Source organism: Scyliorhinus canicula, chromosome 21, assembly GCF_902713615.1.
Source record: "Scyliorhinus canicula chromosome 21, sScyCan1.1, whole genome shotgun sequence".
Lineage (NCBI taxonomy): Eukaryota > Metazoa > Chordata > Chondrichthyes > Carcharhiniformes > Scyliorhinidae > Scyliorhinus > Scyliorhinus canicula.
In genome coordinates this window covers 16,421,910-16,440,681 of record NC_052166.1, presented here as the reverse complement: position 1 = coordinate 16,440,681, position 18,772 = coordinate 16,421,910, and the positions used below count along the sequence as shown (strand labels likewise).

Below are 18,772 nucleotides of genomic sequence, written 5' to 3'. Positions count from 1 at the left end.
GTGGACTCCTTCATGACGTTATAAAATCCTATTTCCAGTTCTCTCTAACTTTGATAAAGTATCACCCAGATTCGAAACGTTAGCTCCCTTCCCTGCCCACAGATGTTGTTGGACCTGCGTAACTTGTCCAGAATCTTCTGTTTTTGTTTCAGATTCTAGCCTCCGCAGTAATTTGCTTTTATCCATTAGAACTGGATGAAGTTGGGTTTAGGGACTGCTCCTGCCCCTCTCTCACCCACCCTGGATGTTCAACTTCAACCCCAGAGACTTATGTTGTTATAGAATCATAGAATTTAGAGTGCAGAAGGCGGTCACACCGGCCGATCGAGTCTACACTGGCCCTTGAAAGAGCACCCCTCCACAAAATTCCCACAACCCAGCAATTCCACCCGACCTTTTTTGGACACTAAGGGGCAATTCAGCGTGGCCAATCCACCTAACCTGCACATCTTTGGACTGAGGGAGGAAATCGGAGCACCCGGAGGAAACCCACGCACACACGGGGAGAACGTGCAAACTCCACACGGTTACCTGAAGCCGGTATTGAACCCGGGTCCCTGGAGCTGTGAGACAGCAGTGCTAACCACTGTGCCACCGTGCCACCCCTATCGTACGCTGTAGAAGTGACCGCACTGATAGAAGGAATTTCCACTGGTGACTGTCTTCAGGATGAAGATGCATAAACCACCCGGAAATGTCAGGCAGCCAGTCCGCCCTGGCTGCAATGTCTTTGGGTCCTGTTTGCGATACTAGTCTGCGGAACATTACAAAATGTTGGGTAATGGGATTTACGCTCTACTGCGTGTGACTTACCAGTATAACCTGCGACCAGTTTCTGTGGGTGGATCTGATCTGACACATCGGGGGGACAATAGTTCTCGTAATCAGGACGATAGTCATCTGAAGGCTTGATGATTGGTGACAGGAGTGAATGGTCAGCTCTTGCAGTTTTAGGGTTCTTCAAGATTTCATGGGTAGTCCTCCCATATGTCTTGCCAAAATGGAATGGGATTGTCTGGGCGTAACCTCCATATCTGTACGAGAGACATAAGCAAGGCAACATTTCAGAGTTAGGGCGGCACGGTGGTGCAGTGGTTAGCACTGCTGCCTCACGGCGCTGAGGACCCGGGTTCGATCCCGGCCGTGGGTCACTGTCTGTGTGGAGTTTGCACATTCTACCCAGGTCTGCGTGGGTCTCACACCCACAACCCAAAAAGATGTGCAGGGTAGTGTCATGATATGCAAACATGCAACTAATGAACACTCAGAATAGGACACAACCAATGGGCAGTCAGGACAGTCAGAGGTGGCATCACCACAAGGGGGCATGACATAAAAACTATAAAAGGGATGAGGTACTCACACCCTGCCTCTTTCCACAGACAGACATCTAGAGAGTTAGACAGGATTGACCAGCAGCATCACACCCCAGCATGTGGCTTAGAGCAAGCTGGTACAGTTGGACTGAGTTACTACAGTTAGATTAGCAGAGAGTTGAACTCACTTGAGAACTGTGTTAATAGTTCAATAAACAGGTTGAACTAATTTCAGAGTCTGGAGCATCCTTTAATTAAAACTGCATCAAGTAGCAGCCAGTGTTATCCGAAGCAGCATAACACAACAGGTAGGTGGATTGAACACACAAAATTGCCCCTTAATTGGTATAAAATAGAATTGGGTACGCTAAATTAAATTATACGTTTCAGAGTGGGCTACTGGAGAGCAGCTGTCTATACAACTGTCTTACGGTGCAAATAACCAACTATTGATGGTTTCTGAATGAAGTGTCGTTCTGCAGCGGCTGTGTGATACCCAGCAGATGCTCGAATCTGGGAAGTATGTAATTCTCGCTGTAGGATGAGGCAGCCACTCAGTCAATTTTGGACCAATTTGCCAAATTTCCTTGGATCCCATGGGCTCTTACTTTCGTTATCAATCTCCCATTTGGGACCTTATCAACAGCCCTGCTGAAGTCCAAATAGACGATGTCAAATACATTTCCCTCATCTACACACCTGGTCACCTCTTCGAAAAATTCAATCATGTTGGTCAGACATGAGGACTTCTGGTGGTGACATATAGATGGAGGCCGCACGTTGTGTGGTTCCTGCTAGGGCTTTCATATTTTAGGCCCTTTTCACCCAGATTTGGGGGAAATTGTATATGATCGGTCTTCAGAAAAGTAGTGGTGATTAGAGGATGTTGAAAATCCAACTGAAGAATACGGGCTGGAAGGGTAAGAGCTTGAATTCGGTGCGGGGTTCTGTGGGAGGAAAGATGGAGAGAGCAAGCTCGCCGGGCAGGGCTGCTCCGATTACTCTGGCCCAGGTGATGGAAGTGGAGTTTGAGCGGCAGTTTGCCAAGCATTTTGAGCGGCATGGCAAGGAGATGATGGGAATGTTCGAACAGTTGGTGGACGATACGTTGGCACCGATAAAGGAGGCTCCTGGAAAAACGTTGTTGGCGGTGCAGGGGCAGGGTAGAGGAGGCATTGTGATGGCACAGTGACCAGCTCGGCTCAATGGCAGAGAAGCTACGGAAGGTGGAGGAGAGTAACAAAGGGCTGAGAGCCAAGGTGGAGGACCTAGAGAACAGGTCGCAGCGGCAGAATCTGTGGGTTGTGGGTCTGCGTGAGGGGCTGGAAGGCCGAAGGCCACCTTTTTGGAGATGTTGGCCAAGTTGTTGGGGGAGGAAGAGAACACCTCCCTCTTTGAGCTGGATAAGTCTCATCGGTCGCACCAGCCGAAGCCAAAGGCGAATGCGCCACCAAGAGCTATGATAGTCTGTTTCCACAGCTATCAGATGAAGGAGAAGGTACTGAGCAGAATTGAGAGGTGAGGTGGGAAGGCAGTGGTATTCAAATATACCAAGATGTCATGGTGGAGCTGGCAAGATGCGGGCGACCTTTAATAGGCTGCAGTGAGAAGTCTTACAACACCAGGCTAAAGTCCAACAGGTTTGTTTCGAATCACTAGCTTGCGGAGCACTGCTCCTTCCTCAGGTGAAGTCAACGCTTTACAAGGATGGTGTGTGGTTCTGTGTGGCCTAGCCGGCAAAGTTGAGAGTTACACACATCTCCAGGACTATTACTTTGAAACATTGGAGGAGGTGGATATGTTTGTGACGGTTGAAGGATTGGGACTGAACTGAGTTTGGACTTTGTTTTCGTATGTTGTGGTTGGGAGGGGATGGTTTGGGGACATTGGGGTAATACATAGATATATAGATACATAGAAGATAGGAGCAGGAGGCCTTTTGGCCCTTCGAGCCTGCTCCACCGTTCATCACGATTATGGCTGATCATCCAACTCAATAGCCTAATCCTGCTTTCTCCCCATAGCCTTTGGTAATGAATTCCACAGGCTCACCACTCTTTGTGTGAAGAAGTGTCTGCTTATCTCTGTCCGAAATGGTTTACCCTGAATCCTCAGACTGTGGCCCCTGGTTCTGGACACACCCATCATTGGTAACATCTTCCCTGCATCTACCCTGTCTAGTCCCGTTAAAATTTTATAAGTCTCTATGTGATACCCCCTCATTCTTCTGAACTCCAGCGAGAACAATCCCAACCTAGTCAATCTCTCCTCATCTGTCAGTCCCGCCATATCTCGAATCAGTCTGGTAAACTCGCTGCACTCTCTCGAGAGCAAGAACATCCTTCCTCAGAGGAGAGCAAAACTGCACATAATACTCCCAAGTGTGGCCTCACCAAGGCCCTGTATAATTGCAGCAACACATCCCTGCTTTTATACTCGAAACCTCTCGCAATGAAGGCCAACATACCATTAACCTTCTTTACCGCCTGCTGCACCTGCATGCTTACCTTCAACGAATGGTGCACAAGGACACCCAGGTCCCGCTGCACACTCCCCTCTCCCAATTTACAACCATTCAGGTAGTAATCTGCCTTCCTGTTTTTCCAAAGTGAATAACCTCACACTTATCCAAATTATACTGCATCTGCCATTGGTTTGCCCACTCGCCCAACCTGTCCAGATCTTGCTGTAGGACCCCTGCATCCTCGTCACAATTCACCCTCCCACCTAACTTGGTGTCATCTGTAAACTTTGAGATGATACATTTTGTTCCCTCATCCAAATCATTAATATATATTGTGAATAGCTGGTGTCCCAGCACCGATCCCTGTGGTACCCCACTGGTTACTGCCTGCCAATTTGAAAAGGACCCATTAATCCTTACTCTTTGTTTCCTCTCTGCCGACCAGTTTTGCTATCAATACATTTCCCCAATTCCATGCGCTTTAATTTTACACAATAATCCCTTATGCGGGACTTTGTCAAACGCCTTCTGAAAGTCCAAATATACCACATCGACTGGCTCCCCCTTGTCGACTGTACTGGTTACCTCTTTAAAGAATTCCAACAGATTTGTCAAGCATGATTTTCCCTTCATAAATCCATGCTGACTCTGACTGATCCTGCCACTGCTTTCTAATGTTCTGCTATAAAGTCCTTGATAATGGATTTAAGCATTTTCCCAACTACCGATGTTAGGCTATAATTCTATAATTCCCTGCTTTCTTTCTACCTCCCTTTTTGAATATCTGAGTGACGTGAGCTACCCTCCAATCTGCAGGGACAGTTCCAGAGTCTATAGAATCCCAGAAGATGACCACCAATGCATCCACTCTTTCCAGAGCCACTCCCTTAAGCACTCTGGGATGCAGATTCTCAGGTCCTGGGGATTTATCCGCCTTCAATCCCATCAATTTTCCCAGCACCATTTCTCGACTAAAATTGATCTCCCTCAGTTCTTGCCTCTCACTAAACCTTTCATTCTCCAGCATTTCTGGGATCTGATTTGTGTCCTCATTTGTGAAGACAGAACCAAAGTATGTATTCAATTGCTCAGCCATTTCTTTGTCCCTTATTATTAAGAAGATGTGGTGAACATCGACTTACACCCATGAGGTGGAGAGCATTCCTTTTTTTTGTCAGTTGAGGCAGGCAGAGGAGATCGAATACGGGTACGGGGAGAAGTTTAATCACAGGGCAACTCCATCGACAGACAGCCCGAGAGATCGTACAGGTCCAGGATGGGGTGAGGGGGTTGGGGTGGCGCTGGAGCAGGCGAATAGGGCATTTGAGGAGTTTTCTAAAAGGTTGTATAGGTCAGAGCCCTTGAAGATGAGCCAGATGTGAGGGATTTCTCTGGGGGCGGGGCTGGAATGTCCCAAAGTGGGGGAAGAGGAGAGGGCAGGGTCGGAAGAGCCAATGGGGATGGAGGAGGTTTGGATGGCGATAGGCAAACGGGTAAAGCACTGGGACTGGTTGGGTTCCCGGTGGGATTATATAAGCATTTTTGAATCAGTTGGTTACCGCTGTTGGTGGAGATATTTGAGGATGCAGTGGCTCAGGGAGGCTCCCAGAGATGATGGGACAGGCATCTATTTCACTGTTGTTAAAAAAAAGATAAGGACCCGGTGGAGTGTGGGTCGTATCGGCAAATATCCCTGTTAATGTGGATGCCAAGATCCTTGCCAAAGTGTTGGTGCGCTAGGTTGGAAGAGTGCCTTCCGCAGGTGATCAGACGGGGTTTGTATAGGGTGGGCTGTTGTCCTTGAATGTAGGATGATTGTTAAACGTGGTGCTCTCACCATCAGAAGGGGGAAGCCAAAGGTGGTGGTGCCACTGGATGTGGAGAAGGCGTTTGAGCAGTAGAGGGAGGGGTTATTTGTTTGCGGTGTTGGAGCAGTTTGGGATTGGGCCAAAGTTCGTGGCTTGGGCCAATTGTTATATAAGGAACCAAGGCGAGTGTTTGCACAAATGAGGTGAACTCATGATATTTCTTTTTTTTTTTTTTTTTTTTTTAAATAATTTTTATTGAATTTTTCAAAATACAAACATTTTAACCCCCCCTACATTTACATTTAAATTATAAACAAAACAAAGTCAAACCCCCCTACTTAACAAGAAAAGAAAAAGAATCCCCCCCCCCTACCCGCGGCGTCCCCCCCCCCCCCCCCCCCCCCCCCGCCGGCGAACCGACAGTCAGACCAACTTATCATTTCTAGCAGCGTCCCTCGGCAGGCCTTGCCCGTGCCACCGCCGCTACCGTACTTCCTTCGTCGTTTCCTCCCCCTCCCGCCCTCCCCTCCCTCCCGGGTTGCTGCTGTCATGGCCTCAGTTTCTATCTCTGATCCAAGAGGTCTAGGAAGGGTTCCATCGCCTGAAAACCCCTGTCACCGACCCTCTCAGGGCGAATTTGAATCCTTTCCAATTGGATGAAGTTTGCCATGGATCGTTTAAGCCAGGTGTTAACACTCGGAGGCCTTTCGTCCCTCCACTGAATCAGGATCCTCCTCCGAGCCACCAAGGACGCAAAGGCTATATTCCAGCCTCCCTCGCCTCCTGTAACCCCCTGTTCCATTCACCCCAACCCCGAAGATCGAAGTTCCCCAATCCTGTCTTGACCCTTGACCCCAACCAATCTCGCCACCGTCCCTGCCACCCCCCTTCAGAACTCCTCCAGTGCCGGACATGCCCAAAACATATGTGCATGATTCGCAGGGCTTCCCGAACATCTAATACACCTGTCTTCACCCCCGAAAAAACCGACTCATCCTTGTGCCCGTCATGTGGGCTCTATGCAGTACCTTAAATTGAATGAGACTTAGTCGCGCACATGACGACGACGAGTTAACCCTCTCCAGGGCGTCTGCCCATGTCCCGTCCTCTATCTGTTCCCCCAGCTCTAACTCCCCTTATCTTTCAGCTCCTCTACTGGTACCCTCCTCCACCTCCTGCATAATCTTATAGATGTCTGAGATCTTCCCCTCCCGACCCAGACCCCTGATAGCACCCTATCACTCACCCCCCCTGTCGGGGAGCGCGGGGAACCCCGCTACCTGTCGTCTGGCAAATGCCTTCACTTGGAGGTACCTGAACGTGTTCCCCGGGGGGAGCCCAAATTTCTCCTCCAGCTCTCCCAGGCTCGCAAACCTCCCCTCTATAAACAAGTCCCTCAGTTGTCTAATACCCGCCCTCTGCCAGCTCTGGAATCCCCCTCCTGTGTTTCCCGGCGCAAATCTGTGGTTTCCCTCTTAGTGGTGCCCCTATCAGACCTCCCACTTCCCCCCTGTGTCGCCTCCACTGCCCCCAGATCTTGAGGGGTGGCCCGCCACCACCGGGCTCGTGGTATAACCTCGTGGGAGGGAGCGGCCATGGGTGCCATTACCAGTGCCCCTAAGCTTATGTTGCCAGGCAGGACGCCCTCTCCATGCGCTTCCAGGCTGCCCCCTCCCCTTCCATCATCCACTTTCGTACCATCGATGTATTTTGCCGCCCAGTAATATCCGGGAAAGGTTGGGTAACGCCAGCCCTCCACTATCCCTACTCCGCTCCAAAAAGACCCTTCTAACTCGCGGGGTGCCATGTGCCCACACATACCCCATGATACTACTCCGTTACCTTCTTGAAAAAGGCCCTGGGGAGGAAAGATGGGCAGACACTGGAACAAAAAACAACGAACCTCGGGAGGACCGTCATTTTAACTGACTGCACCCTCCCTGCTAGCGACAGCGGCACCATGTCCCACCTCTTAAACTCATCCTCCATCCTGCTCCACCAGTCTGGAAAAGTTCAACTTGTGTAGGGTCCCCCAGTTCTTTGCCACCTGCAACCCCCAAATACCTAAACTTTTAACTGCTCTTTTGAAGGGAGCCTCCCAATTCCCTCCCTTGGTCTCCCGGGTGTATTACAAAGACCTCACTTTCCCCAGATTTAATTTATATCCCGAAACGTCCCCGAACTCCGCTAGTATCCCCCATTACCCTCCGGCATTCCCCCCTCCGGGTCTGCCACATACAACAACAAATCATCCGCATTAGAGCGAGACCCGATGTTCCTCCCCTCCCGTGTCAGTCCCTCTCCACCCCCCTGAACCCCTCAGTGCCATCGCCAACGGCTCAAATCGCTAATGCAAAGAGTAAGGGAGATAGGGGACATCCCTGCATAGTACCTCGATGGAGCCCCAATATTCTGACCTCCTCCCGTTTGTTACCACACTTGCCATCGAGCTGAATAGAGCAGTTTTACCCACTTGATAAATCCCTCCCAAACCCAAACCTTTCCAACGTCTCCCACAAGTATTCCACTCCACCTGTCCAAATGCATTCTCCGCGTCCAGCGCTACCACTATCTCCCTCCCCTTCCACTGCTGGCATCATAATCACATTTAACAATCTCCGAACATTTGTGTTAAGTTGGCGTCCACTTCAACGAACCCCGTCGGTCTTCATGGCCTACCCCTGGCCACCAGTCCTCTATCCCTGGTTGCCAGGACCTTTGCTACAGCTTGGCATCTACATTTAAGAGGGAGATAGGCCTTAGGACCCGCACTGGACCGGTCCTTGTCCGCTTCAAAATCAAGGAGATCAGGGCCTGCGACATTGGTTGGAGGCAGAACCCCCCCCTCCGCTGCGCCTCATTGAAGGCTCGCACCAGCACTGGACCCACCAAGTCCACAAATTTCCTGTAAACTCCAACCGGAACCCATCCGGCACCGGCGGCCTTCCCCGCCTGCATCTGCCTATCCCTTTAATTAGCTCCTGCAGCTCTATCGGCGCCCCAACCCTTCCACCAGCTCCTCCTGTACCTTTGGGAACCCCAATTTGTCGAGAAAGTTCTTCATTCCCCCTCTCCTCTTCGGCGGGTCAGACCTATACAATTCCCTATAGAAGTCCCTAAAGACCCTATTCACCTCTTGACCCTTCTGCACTACATCCCCACCCCTCTCTCTCACTCCACCCAATCTCTCTGGCTGCATCTCGCTTACCGAAGCTGGTGTGCCAGCATCCTGCTCGCCTTTTCCCCGTACTCATACGCCGCACCCTGCGCCTTCTCCACTGCATTTCCGCCTTCCTAGTGGTCAGTAGGTCGAACCTGGCCTGCAAGCTACGCCGCTCCCTTAATAGCCCCTCCTCTGGCGCCCGCCGCATATTTCCTATCTACTTCTAGGAGCTCCCCCACCAGCCTCTCCCTTTCCTGCCTCTCCTCCTCTCTCTGTGTGCCCTTATGGAGATCAGCTCTCCTCTAATCACTGCTTTCAAGGCCTCCCAGACCGTCCCCACCTGCACCTCACCTGTGTCATTCGTACCCAGATAGTTCTCAATGCCGTTCTCACCCTTCTGCACACCTCTTCGTCCGCCAACAGCCCTACATCCAGGCGCCACAACGGGCGTTGGTCCCGCGCCTCCCCCAATGTCCACGTCCACCCATGTGGGTGCATGGTCCGATATCGCAATGGCCGAGTACTCCGTGTCCTGCACTCTCGGTATCAGCCCCCTGTTCAATACGAAAAAAATCGATCCTAGAGTACACTCTGTGGACGTGGGGAGAAAAAAAGAATACTCCCTCGCCCTAGGCCTACCAAATCTCCATGGGGTCTACCCCTCCCATCTGCTCCATGAACCCCCTTAACACCTCTGCCGCTGCCGGCCTCCTATTCGTCCTGGAACTCGATCTATCCAGCCCAGGGTCTAACACCGTATTAAAGTCCCCTCCCATGATCAGGCCCCCCTGCCCTCCAGTCCGGGATGAGGCCCAGCAGGCGCCTCATAAAACCCGCGTCGTCCCAGTTCGGGGCATACAACATTTACCAGATACCATCACTCTCTCCCTGCAGCCTACCCCTCACCATCACGTACCTGCCCTCCTTGTCTGCCACCACCTCTGCCGCCACAAACGACACTCTCTTTCCCACCAAAATCGCCACCCCCCGGTTCTTGATATCCAAGCCTGAGTGGAACACCTGTCCCACCCACCCCCTTCTCAGCGGACCTGAATCTGCTACCCTCCAATGAGTCCTCCTGCAGCATTGCTACATCAGCCTTCAGTCCCCTTCAGGTGTGGAAGACCCTTGATCTTTTGACCGGCCCATTCAGCCCCCTTACGTTCCACGTGATCAATCGGGTCGCAGAGCGACCCGTCCCTACTCCCCTGTCGATTAGCCATGTCATTGTCCCTTGCTCGCCCCGGGTCATCCCTTCTTTTCTGACCCGCTTCCATAGCGATGCCCCCCCCCCCCACCCCCCCCCCCGGCTCTCCCCTTCTCGTCCCTGGTCTTCTAGCAGCAACCCGGTGTCCCCCCCCAGTCCCCCCCCCCCCCCCCCCCCTGGCTAGGACCCCTCCTAGCCGCGATGTACCCACATCGTACTCCCGAGGAGTCAGCTGGTCTCCGCTGACCCGGCTGCTCCTGCCACATTCCGACTCCTCCCGGTTCACCCCATCTGCGCCCGTGAAAGATCCCCTTAAAACCCCCCGAGAAAGACCCGCATAATCAACCCGCTCCCCCCCCGTCCCGTCTCCCCAACTTAACGATATAAATACAAATACCCAATGGCAACTAAATACATAAATACTTAACTACATACTTAAATAACAAAATAATTAACTAACTATCAACTAACCGCGCGCCAACCATCACCCTCCATCAAACAGTATAAATAACCGCAGATACCATAACCCGAAAAGAGAAAAAAAAAAGAACCAAAAAAACCCCCCAAGCACCCAAAGAAAAAGGGTAAGAGGGTAAATAACTAAGGGAAATTGGAAACGGGTAAAAACACCCCATAAGAAAGCCAACGACCCACAATAGAGATTTCAACAGTACAATATACAAGAAACACCCAACAACTCGAAACCTTCAAAATATTCAGAAAGTCACCGTTCGAGAAAAAACACCCCAAACACTCCACGAAACTGTTACCCAGTTCCGACCTGGCCTGAAAAAGAAAAGGGCCACTTGCACAATCAAGAGTCCCCCGGCGGCTCCGACCGCCGGTGCTCCCAGGTTTTAGTTCGTGTCCAACTTTTCCTCTTGTACAAAGGTCCAGGCCTCCTCTGGGGACTCGAAATAATGATGTTGGTCCTTGTAGGTGACCCACAAGCGCGCCGGTTGCAACATTCCAAATTTGATCTTTTTCGCGTGTAGCACCGCCTTTGTCCGGTTGTACCGGGCCCGCCGCTTTGCCACCTCCGCACTCCAGTCCTGGTACACCCTTACCGTCGAGTTCTGCCACTTGCTGCTTTTCTCCCTTTAGCCCACCTCAGGACTTTCTCTCGATCACTTAGCCGCTGGAACCGCACCAGCACCGCCCTCGGGGGCTCGTTTGCCCTAGGCCTCCTGGCCATGACCCGGTATGCCTCTTCCAATTCCAGGGGCGCCGGACCGGCCCCTTCCCCCATCAGGGAGCTCAACATCTCCGCCACATATCCCGGGAGATCCGACCCCTCCAGGCCTTCTTCCAGGCCCAGGATCCTCAAATTTTTCCTCCTCATCCGAGTGTCCAGCTCCTCGAAGCGGCTCTGCCACTTCATGTGGAGTGCCTCGTGCACCTCCACCTTTGCCCCGATGACTGTGGCCTCCTCCTCCCTCGCGGCCATCTCCTGCTGCAGATCTTTAATCGACGCCTCTTGGATCGCCTGGGCTCCCACCAACCTGGTGGCCGTCGCGTTCATGGACTCTAAGAGTTCCACTTTCATCTCCGTGAAAAAACGGAGGAGAGCGGCCTGCTGCTCCTCCGCCCATTTCTTCCACTCCTCCGGTGCACCGCCGGCCGCCATTTTGATTTTCTTCCCCCGCTTTTTTTTGGGGAGCTGCTGCCGTTTTTCTTGCCGCTCCACTCCGGGTACCGACCATAAAATCGGTCTAGTTCTCCTCAGGGGACCTTCCCCCACCGGGATTCGTTTTTTCAGCGCCGTTGGGGCCCTCCAATTGGCCCAAAAACACCTTTGTTGCAGGAGCTTCCAAATGTGCGGCTTAGCTAGTCATAGCCGCAACCGGAAGTCCAACTCATGATATTTTCAAGTGCATAGGGGAACAAGGCTGGGGTGACCCATGTTCCCCCTTTTATTTGTACTGGTGACAGAGTCCTTGGCCATCATGCTGAGGTGTTCGGATATGTGGAGGAGGATAGTGAGGGGAGGGTGTGGAGCATAAGGTGTTCCCTTTGCTGGCGACCTATGGTGAATATTTCTAACCCAGGTCCCATGTGGGGGATATAATGGGTTGCTCAAGAGGTTTGGGGCTTTTTTGAGATAGAAACTGAATTTAGAAAAGAGTGAGTGTTTGGGGTGTGTGTGGTGACTACTCACATCAGGTACTTGGGGTACTTGGGGGTGCAGGTTGCTTGAGACTGAACTGGATTCCTGGTGGGCAGATTTGTTGAGATGGGACTCTGTCCGCCTATCGTGGCAGGCCGGGTGTAAACGGTAAAGATGAATATCTTGTGGTTTTTATTCTTATGAAAGTGTTTGCCGGACATTTTGCCACAGGCATTTTTATGGCGGCGGAACGGTTAATTTTGTTGTTTGTCTGGCAGGTAGGTTGCAAGGATTCGGGAGACGGTGCTTCAGAGAGGGTGACAGGCAGGGGGTTTGGCTCTTCCATATCTGTTGTATTAGTGTATTGGGCGGCAAACGCCAAGAAGGTGCGGGGCTGGGGTAGGAGGCCGGAGGCAATGTGGGTGAGGAGGGTGAGGATAGAGGCAGGCTCTTGTCGGGGGGCAGGGGGGGCCAGGGGGAGGGGTTGTGGTGCTGGCAACGGCACCGCTCCCATTTGCCGCAGGGAAATACTCGGGTCGTCCAGAGGTTGTGGCCATGCTAAAGGTATGGGGACAATTTTGACAGCACTTTAAATTGGGGCCGGGGTTGAAGTTAATGCCGATCCAAGAGAATAATGGGCGAAATTCTCCCAAAACGGGAGAAATCGTCAAACTGCCGTAAAACCCGGGCGGGTTTTACGGCATCGCGCCCCTTCCCGACGGGGGACCGATTCTGGTCCCCCGTCGGGGCTAGCAGCCCGACGTCGGAGGCCCCGACAAGTCGGGCTTAACGAAAATCGTTAAGCCCGCTTGTCGGACTTAGCGCCGGCTGACGCGTCATATGACGTCAGCCGCGCATGCGCAGGTGGGAAGACTCCACCCGCGCATGCGCGGGTGACGTCATCGCGTTTTTGCGCGAAACCCGCGCATGCGCGGTCCGGGTTGCCCCTCAGCCGCCCCGCGTATTGATACTGCGGGGCGGCGGAAGGACAAATAGTGCGCGGGCATCGGGCCCGCTGCCCGCGATCGGTGGGCACCGATCGCGGGCCCATGGCACCCTTGGCACGGCCGTGGTACTGCCGTGCCAATCGGTGCCATGGTTATTTTTTCCAGGTGGTCACGACGTTTTTACGAATGGCAGGACCAGGTGTGTTTGCCGTTCGTAAAAAGGTCGTAAAGGGCTGGGACTTCGGCCCTTCTAACAGCTGTGAATCGCTGCCGGCCGTAAAAAAAACGGCGGCAGCGATTCGTGTCGGGATTTCGGCGGGGGGGGGGAGAATAGCGGGAGGGCGTCAAAAAAGTCGGGAAGGCCCTCCCGCTATTCTCCCACCCGTCGTGGGGGGGGGAGAATTTCGCCCCATATGTTTGAACCGGGCTGGATGCTACGTTTAGGTGTTTGGAGGATTTGATGGAGACGTTTGGGATTCCATGGGGGGTGGGGGGGGGCGAATTCCACAGTGGGGGGAGGTGCCTTAGGTATATGCCGGTGCGGAACTTCGCCAAAAAGATTTTCCCAACATTTCCAGTGACAATGCACTCCTTGTTGTTAGAGGGTATTGTTAGAGGGGGTGTTGTCAGTCAGTGGTGGGGTTGGAGGGGAGGGTCATTTTGGTGATTTATGGGAGATTTTGGAGAAGGATATGGTGTCGCTGGAGGGGGTTAGGGCAGAGTGTAAGGAGCTGGGAGTGGCGCTGGAGAAGGGGATGTGGTGTGAGGTGTTGCGGAGGGTGAATGCCTCAACCTCTTGTGTGAGATTGAGGTTAGCACAGTTAACAAAGATTATTATTGTTATGAAAGGTGGGGCACAGGCACACCTGGTGAGGTTGAGGATGAGACGGCTGTTTGAAGGGGTGGATGACACTTGCGGGCGGTGTGGGCGGGGCCCGGATAATCACGTGCATATGTTCTGGTCCTGTCCAAAGTTGGAGAAATGTTGGAGCTTGTTTTTCAGCACCATGTCAGCACCATGCTCGTGGGTTTGGAGCCCAGTCCCCTGGCGGCCATATTTGAGGTGTCGAACCTGTCGGATCTGCAGATGGACCCGAGGCAAACGTTATCGCCTTCGCCTCGCTGACTGCTCGCAGGTGGGTCTTGCTGGTCAGTTTCTCTGCCTTGTGCCTCGGCGTGGCGGGGGGGATTTGATGGAATATTAAGTTTGCTTTGGGGGGGGGGGGGGGGGGGCGCTGGACGGGGTCCACAAGAGATGGGGTCTGTTTATTCTACACTCTAAAGAGTTGGTTACTGTCAGCTGCTAAGGGGAGGGGGTTGATTGAGGGTGGGGTGGAGATGAGGGGGTGGGTTTGTTGTATTTTTAGGGTATTGTTTGGTGGAGTGGGGGGGGGGGGGGGTTGTTGTTTTTGATGTTTTACATTGCTTTCTTTTATGTATAAAATGTTAAAATGTTAAAAAACAAATAAAAATATTTTCGACCAAAGAAATTGCGGTGGTGGAAATATTACTGTGACCTCCTGAGGTAATTTTTGGAGTGTATGAAATAGCAGGCCTAATAGCAGGGAAAGGAGCTGATGGGCTCGTCTTTGCCACATTGATCGTCCAGAGGCGCGTTTTATTAGAATGGAAGTCAGAAGATCCGCCAAAAATATTGCCATGGTTGGGGGATCTTGTGGAATTCCTTAAACTTGAGAAAATTAAGTTCATCCTTCTTGGCTCAGATGGGGTATTCTGGACAAGATGGAAGCTGTTCTTGTCTCTATTTACAGACCTGCTTGTTGCCAGCGGGTAGGGGTGATTGGGGTGGGGTTGGGGGGGGGGGGGGGGGGGGGGTGTGGGGAGGGGGAAAACGGGAAAGGTTTAATGGAAATAAGAGAAAGAATCTCAAATTAGGAGGACTGTATTTTGTTTACTTTGCTATTGATTGATTGTATGTTGTTATGCATATCCTAATTTGATTAAAAAACACTTGTTTAAAGTTGGTCAAACATGACTTTCCTTAACAAAACCATGCTGTTTGAACTTGATTAATCCCTGCCTCTCCCAGTGCAGATGAATTCTGTCTCTCAGAATTGCTTCCAATAGTTCCCCCACCACTCAGGTTAGACTGACTGGCCTGTGGTTTCCTGCGTCCTCCCTTCTTGAATAATGGTACCACTTAGCAATCCTCCAGCACCTCTCCTGTAGCCAGAGAGGAATGGAACATTATTGCCAGTGTCCCTGCTATTTCCTCCCTTACCTCACTCAGCAGCCTGCGATACATTTCATCTGGCCCTGGACATTTGTCCAGCTTTAAACCCGCCAGATCACTCAGAACCTCCTCTCTGTCTCTGTTAATCTTATTACAGTCCACACTGTCTCAGCTGTATAAAACCTTGGTTAGGCCCCATTTGGAGTATTGCGTGCAGTTCTGGTCACCACATTATCAAAAGGTCATGGAAGCTTTGGAGAAAGTGTAAAGAAGGTTCACCAGGATGTTGCCTGGTCTCGAGGGTTGGCTATGAGGAGAGGTTGAATAAACTAGGATTGTTTTCACTGGAAAGAAGGAGGCTGAGGGGAAACCTGATAGAGGTCTACAAAATTATGAGAGGCATAGACAGGGTGGATAGTCAGAGGCTTTTTCCAAAGGTGGAAGTGTCAATTACAAGGGGGCACAGGTTCAAGGTGAGGGGGGTAAGTTTAAGGGAGATGTGCTGGGTATGTTTTTCACACAGAGAATGGTGGGTTTCTGGAACACGCTGCTGGAGGATATGGTGGAAGCAGGAACATTAAAAAAAAAAAAAAAATTTCTATTCTCCTCCTTTTTCACATTTTCTCCCAAATTTACACCCATCAATAAACAATAATCCCCACATCAATACAACGATACCACCCACCCACCAAACCTCTAAACAATGGCAAAAAGGAATCAGGAATCACCCATAGTCCCATTAACACAAACAGTCCCCCTCCCCCCAACACTCCCAGCAACCCCGCCCCCCCCCACAATGTTCAATGTATTCCAATTCTCGAAAGTGCATAATGAATAACGCCCATGAATTGTAGAGCCCCTCCACCCTTCCCCTCAGTTCAAATTTGACCTTCTCAAGAGTCAAGAATTCCAACAGGTCCCCCCGCCACGCCAGGGCACAGGGTTGATCTCCACCCTAACAGGATCCGCCTTCGGACAACCAACGAGGCTAAGGCTACGGGGGCGATTCTCCGCTCTGCAGACCAGTGCACGCGCCCTGTTCGCGCAGTCGCGAAATGCGACGGCGTTCACGACGGCGCGGCACGACCTATTCTGGTCCCATAGGGGGCCAGCACGGTGCTGGTGGAGCGGTTCACGCTGCTCCAGCATCCTTACGCGGTGCTAAATGGGTGCCACGCCAACCCGTGCATGCGCAGTTGGGGCAGCTCAATCCTGCGCATGCGCAGTTGGGCCGCGCTATCCTCCGCATGCGCGGTGAACTTCTTACGCGCGCTGGCCCCGACGCAATATGGCGTGGGTGTTCAGGGGCAGGCCACGGTGCAATGTAGGCCCGGGGGGGAGAGGACAGCCCACCAATCGGTGGCCCCGATCGCGGGCCAGACCCCTTCGAGGCCCCCCCCCCGATGAAGGAGCCCCCCCACAGGCCACCCCTGAGCGTTCCCACAGAGTTCCCGCCAGCAGCGACCAGGGGTGGATGGCGCCGGCGGGACCCTGTCGTGTCGGAGTGGCCGCTCGGCCCATCCGGGCCGGAGAATCGGCGCTCACCGTTTGCAGCGATTCACCGAGTGGCCCGGCGTGATTCGCGCGGCGCTGGTTTCGGGAGAATCACGTGCAGGAGTCAGGGCAGCGTGGCGTCATTCACGTGGCGCCCCAGTGATTCTCCCACCCGGCAAGGGGAGGGGTGGGGGGGCGGGGAATACTGCCCTACAAAGTCTGCCTCCGGTGCGGAGGTGCCGTTTCCAATCTCGGCTGGTCCGACACCCCGAATATGGCGTCCTGAGGGCCCAGGTCCAGTTTTATGTGCACCACTTTAGAGATTACCCTAAACACCTCCTTCCAATCCTCCAGCTCCAGCTTTGGACAGGACCAAAACATATGAACATGGTTTGCGGGGCCTCCCTCGCAATGTTCACATATTCTACCCCCTCAAAGAGCCGCTCTCCTCGCCCTTGTGAGTGTGCTCTATATACCACCTTCAGCTGTATCAGCCCCAACCTTGCACACAAAGCGGAGACGTTCACCCTCTGGAGACCCCTCCCCTATACCCTCTCCCACCTCTTCCTCCCACTTTGCTTTGATCCCTTCCAGCGGTGCCTTCTCCTCTTCCTAAATAGCCCAATAAACCGCCATTTCTAACCCCTTCTCCAGTCCCCCTGTCGTCAGCACCTCCTCCAGCAATGTGGAAGACGGCTTTACTGGGAAGTTCTGTATCTCCTAAAGTCTTAAACCTCCATGTATCTAAAACATTTCCCCCTGCTCCAGCCCATACTTCGCTGCCAACTCCTTCAATCCTGCAAACCGACCCCCAAGAACAAATCTTTTAGCGTCCTAATTCCTTTCTCCTCCATCTCCAAAAATTTCCATCCCAGCTCCCTGGTTCAAATCTGTGGTTCCCCCGAATCGGCATTTCCATTGGCGAGACGGCCTCCAAATTCTCAACGAAGCTATTACTACCAGACTCCCTGAGTACTTCCCCGGGGCCGTCGGGTGCGGCGCTGTCGCTGTCGCTAGCGCCTTCAATCCGACCCCCTACACATACTCTCCGCCATTCTGACCCATTGAGAGTCAATTGCTCTGACCCAGCTCTGTATCTTCTCCACATTCGCCACCTAGTAATAATAAATGAGGTTCGGAAGACTCAGACCCTGCCTGCCTTCCTCTCTGTAGCAGCACATTTTAAATTCTGGCCATCTTCCCTCCCCATATGAACGAGGTAATCCTTCTCTCAATCTCTCTAAAAAAAGCCTTTGGCAGGAAAATCGGCAGGCATTGAAAAATAAATAGGAATCGCGGCAACACATTTATTTTACCCGCCTGTACCTGACCCGCCAGTGACAGAGGGCGACCATCCCACCTCGCCAGGTCGGCTTTCACCCTCCCCACCAAAGTAGAAATGTTGTACCTACGAAGCTCCCCCCCATCCCGAGCAACCTGCACCCCCCGGTCTCGAAAGTGAGTCCCTGCCCTACGGAATTGCAGACCCCCCCCCCCCCCCGGCTGAGACACCACAGAATATTCACTCTTGTCTAGATTTAATTTGTACCCTGATAAGGACCCAAAGACCCGAAGCAGCTCCAGTTATCCTTCTATTGACACACTTGGTTCCGGCACGTATAACAAGTCATCGGCATATAAGGACACCCTATGCTCTATCCCCCCACCGCACTATGCAAACAGCAGGGGGGACATATGACATCCCTGCCTAGTCCCACGTGGAGAGCAAAGTAGCTGATGTTGTTTGTACGGACACTCGTCCTCGGTTCCTTATGTAAGTCTTTACCCAGTCCACAAATCTTAGTCCAATCCCAAACCCTCCAGAACTGCCATCAAGTACCCCATTCTAACCAGTCAGACACTTCTCAGCGTCCAATGCCACAACCACCTCTGCTCCTTCCCTCTGCCGGTGCCATAACCACGTTCAATACCCTCCTAATGTTCGAAAACAGCTGCCCCTTCACAAACCCTGTCTGATCTCTCACCTATCATCTTCAGGAGGCCCCCCTCCAGCCTACCCGCCAGTACCTTCGCCAATATCTTTGCGACCCCCTTTAAAAGTGAGATGGCCT

The 18,772-nt window shown here is 52.4% G+C and overlaps 1 protein-coding gene across 1 annotated transcript in view; it reads right to left on the bottom strand.

Annotated features, from left to right (window-relative positions):
* The window catches only part of LOC119955399 (protein FAM166A-like), a 46,839-nt gene that overhangs the window by 21,871 nt on the left and 6,196 nt on the right, over positions 1-18,772 (bottom strand). Inside the window, exon 2 of the mRNA XM_038781466.1 lies at positions 814-1,034. Coding sequence (XP_038637394.1) covers positions 814-1,034 — 221 coding nt within the window. The remainder of the gene's footprint in view (positions 1-813; positions 1,035-18,772) is intronic.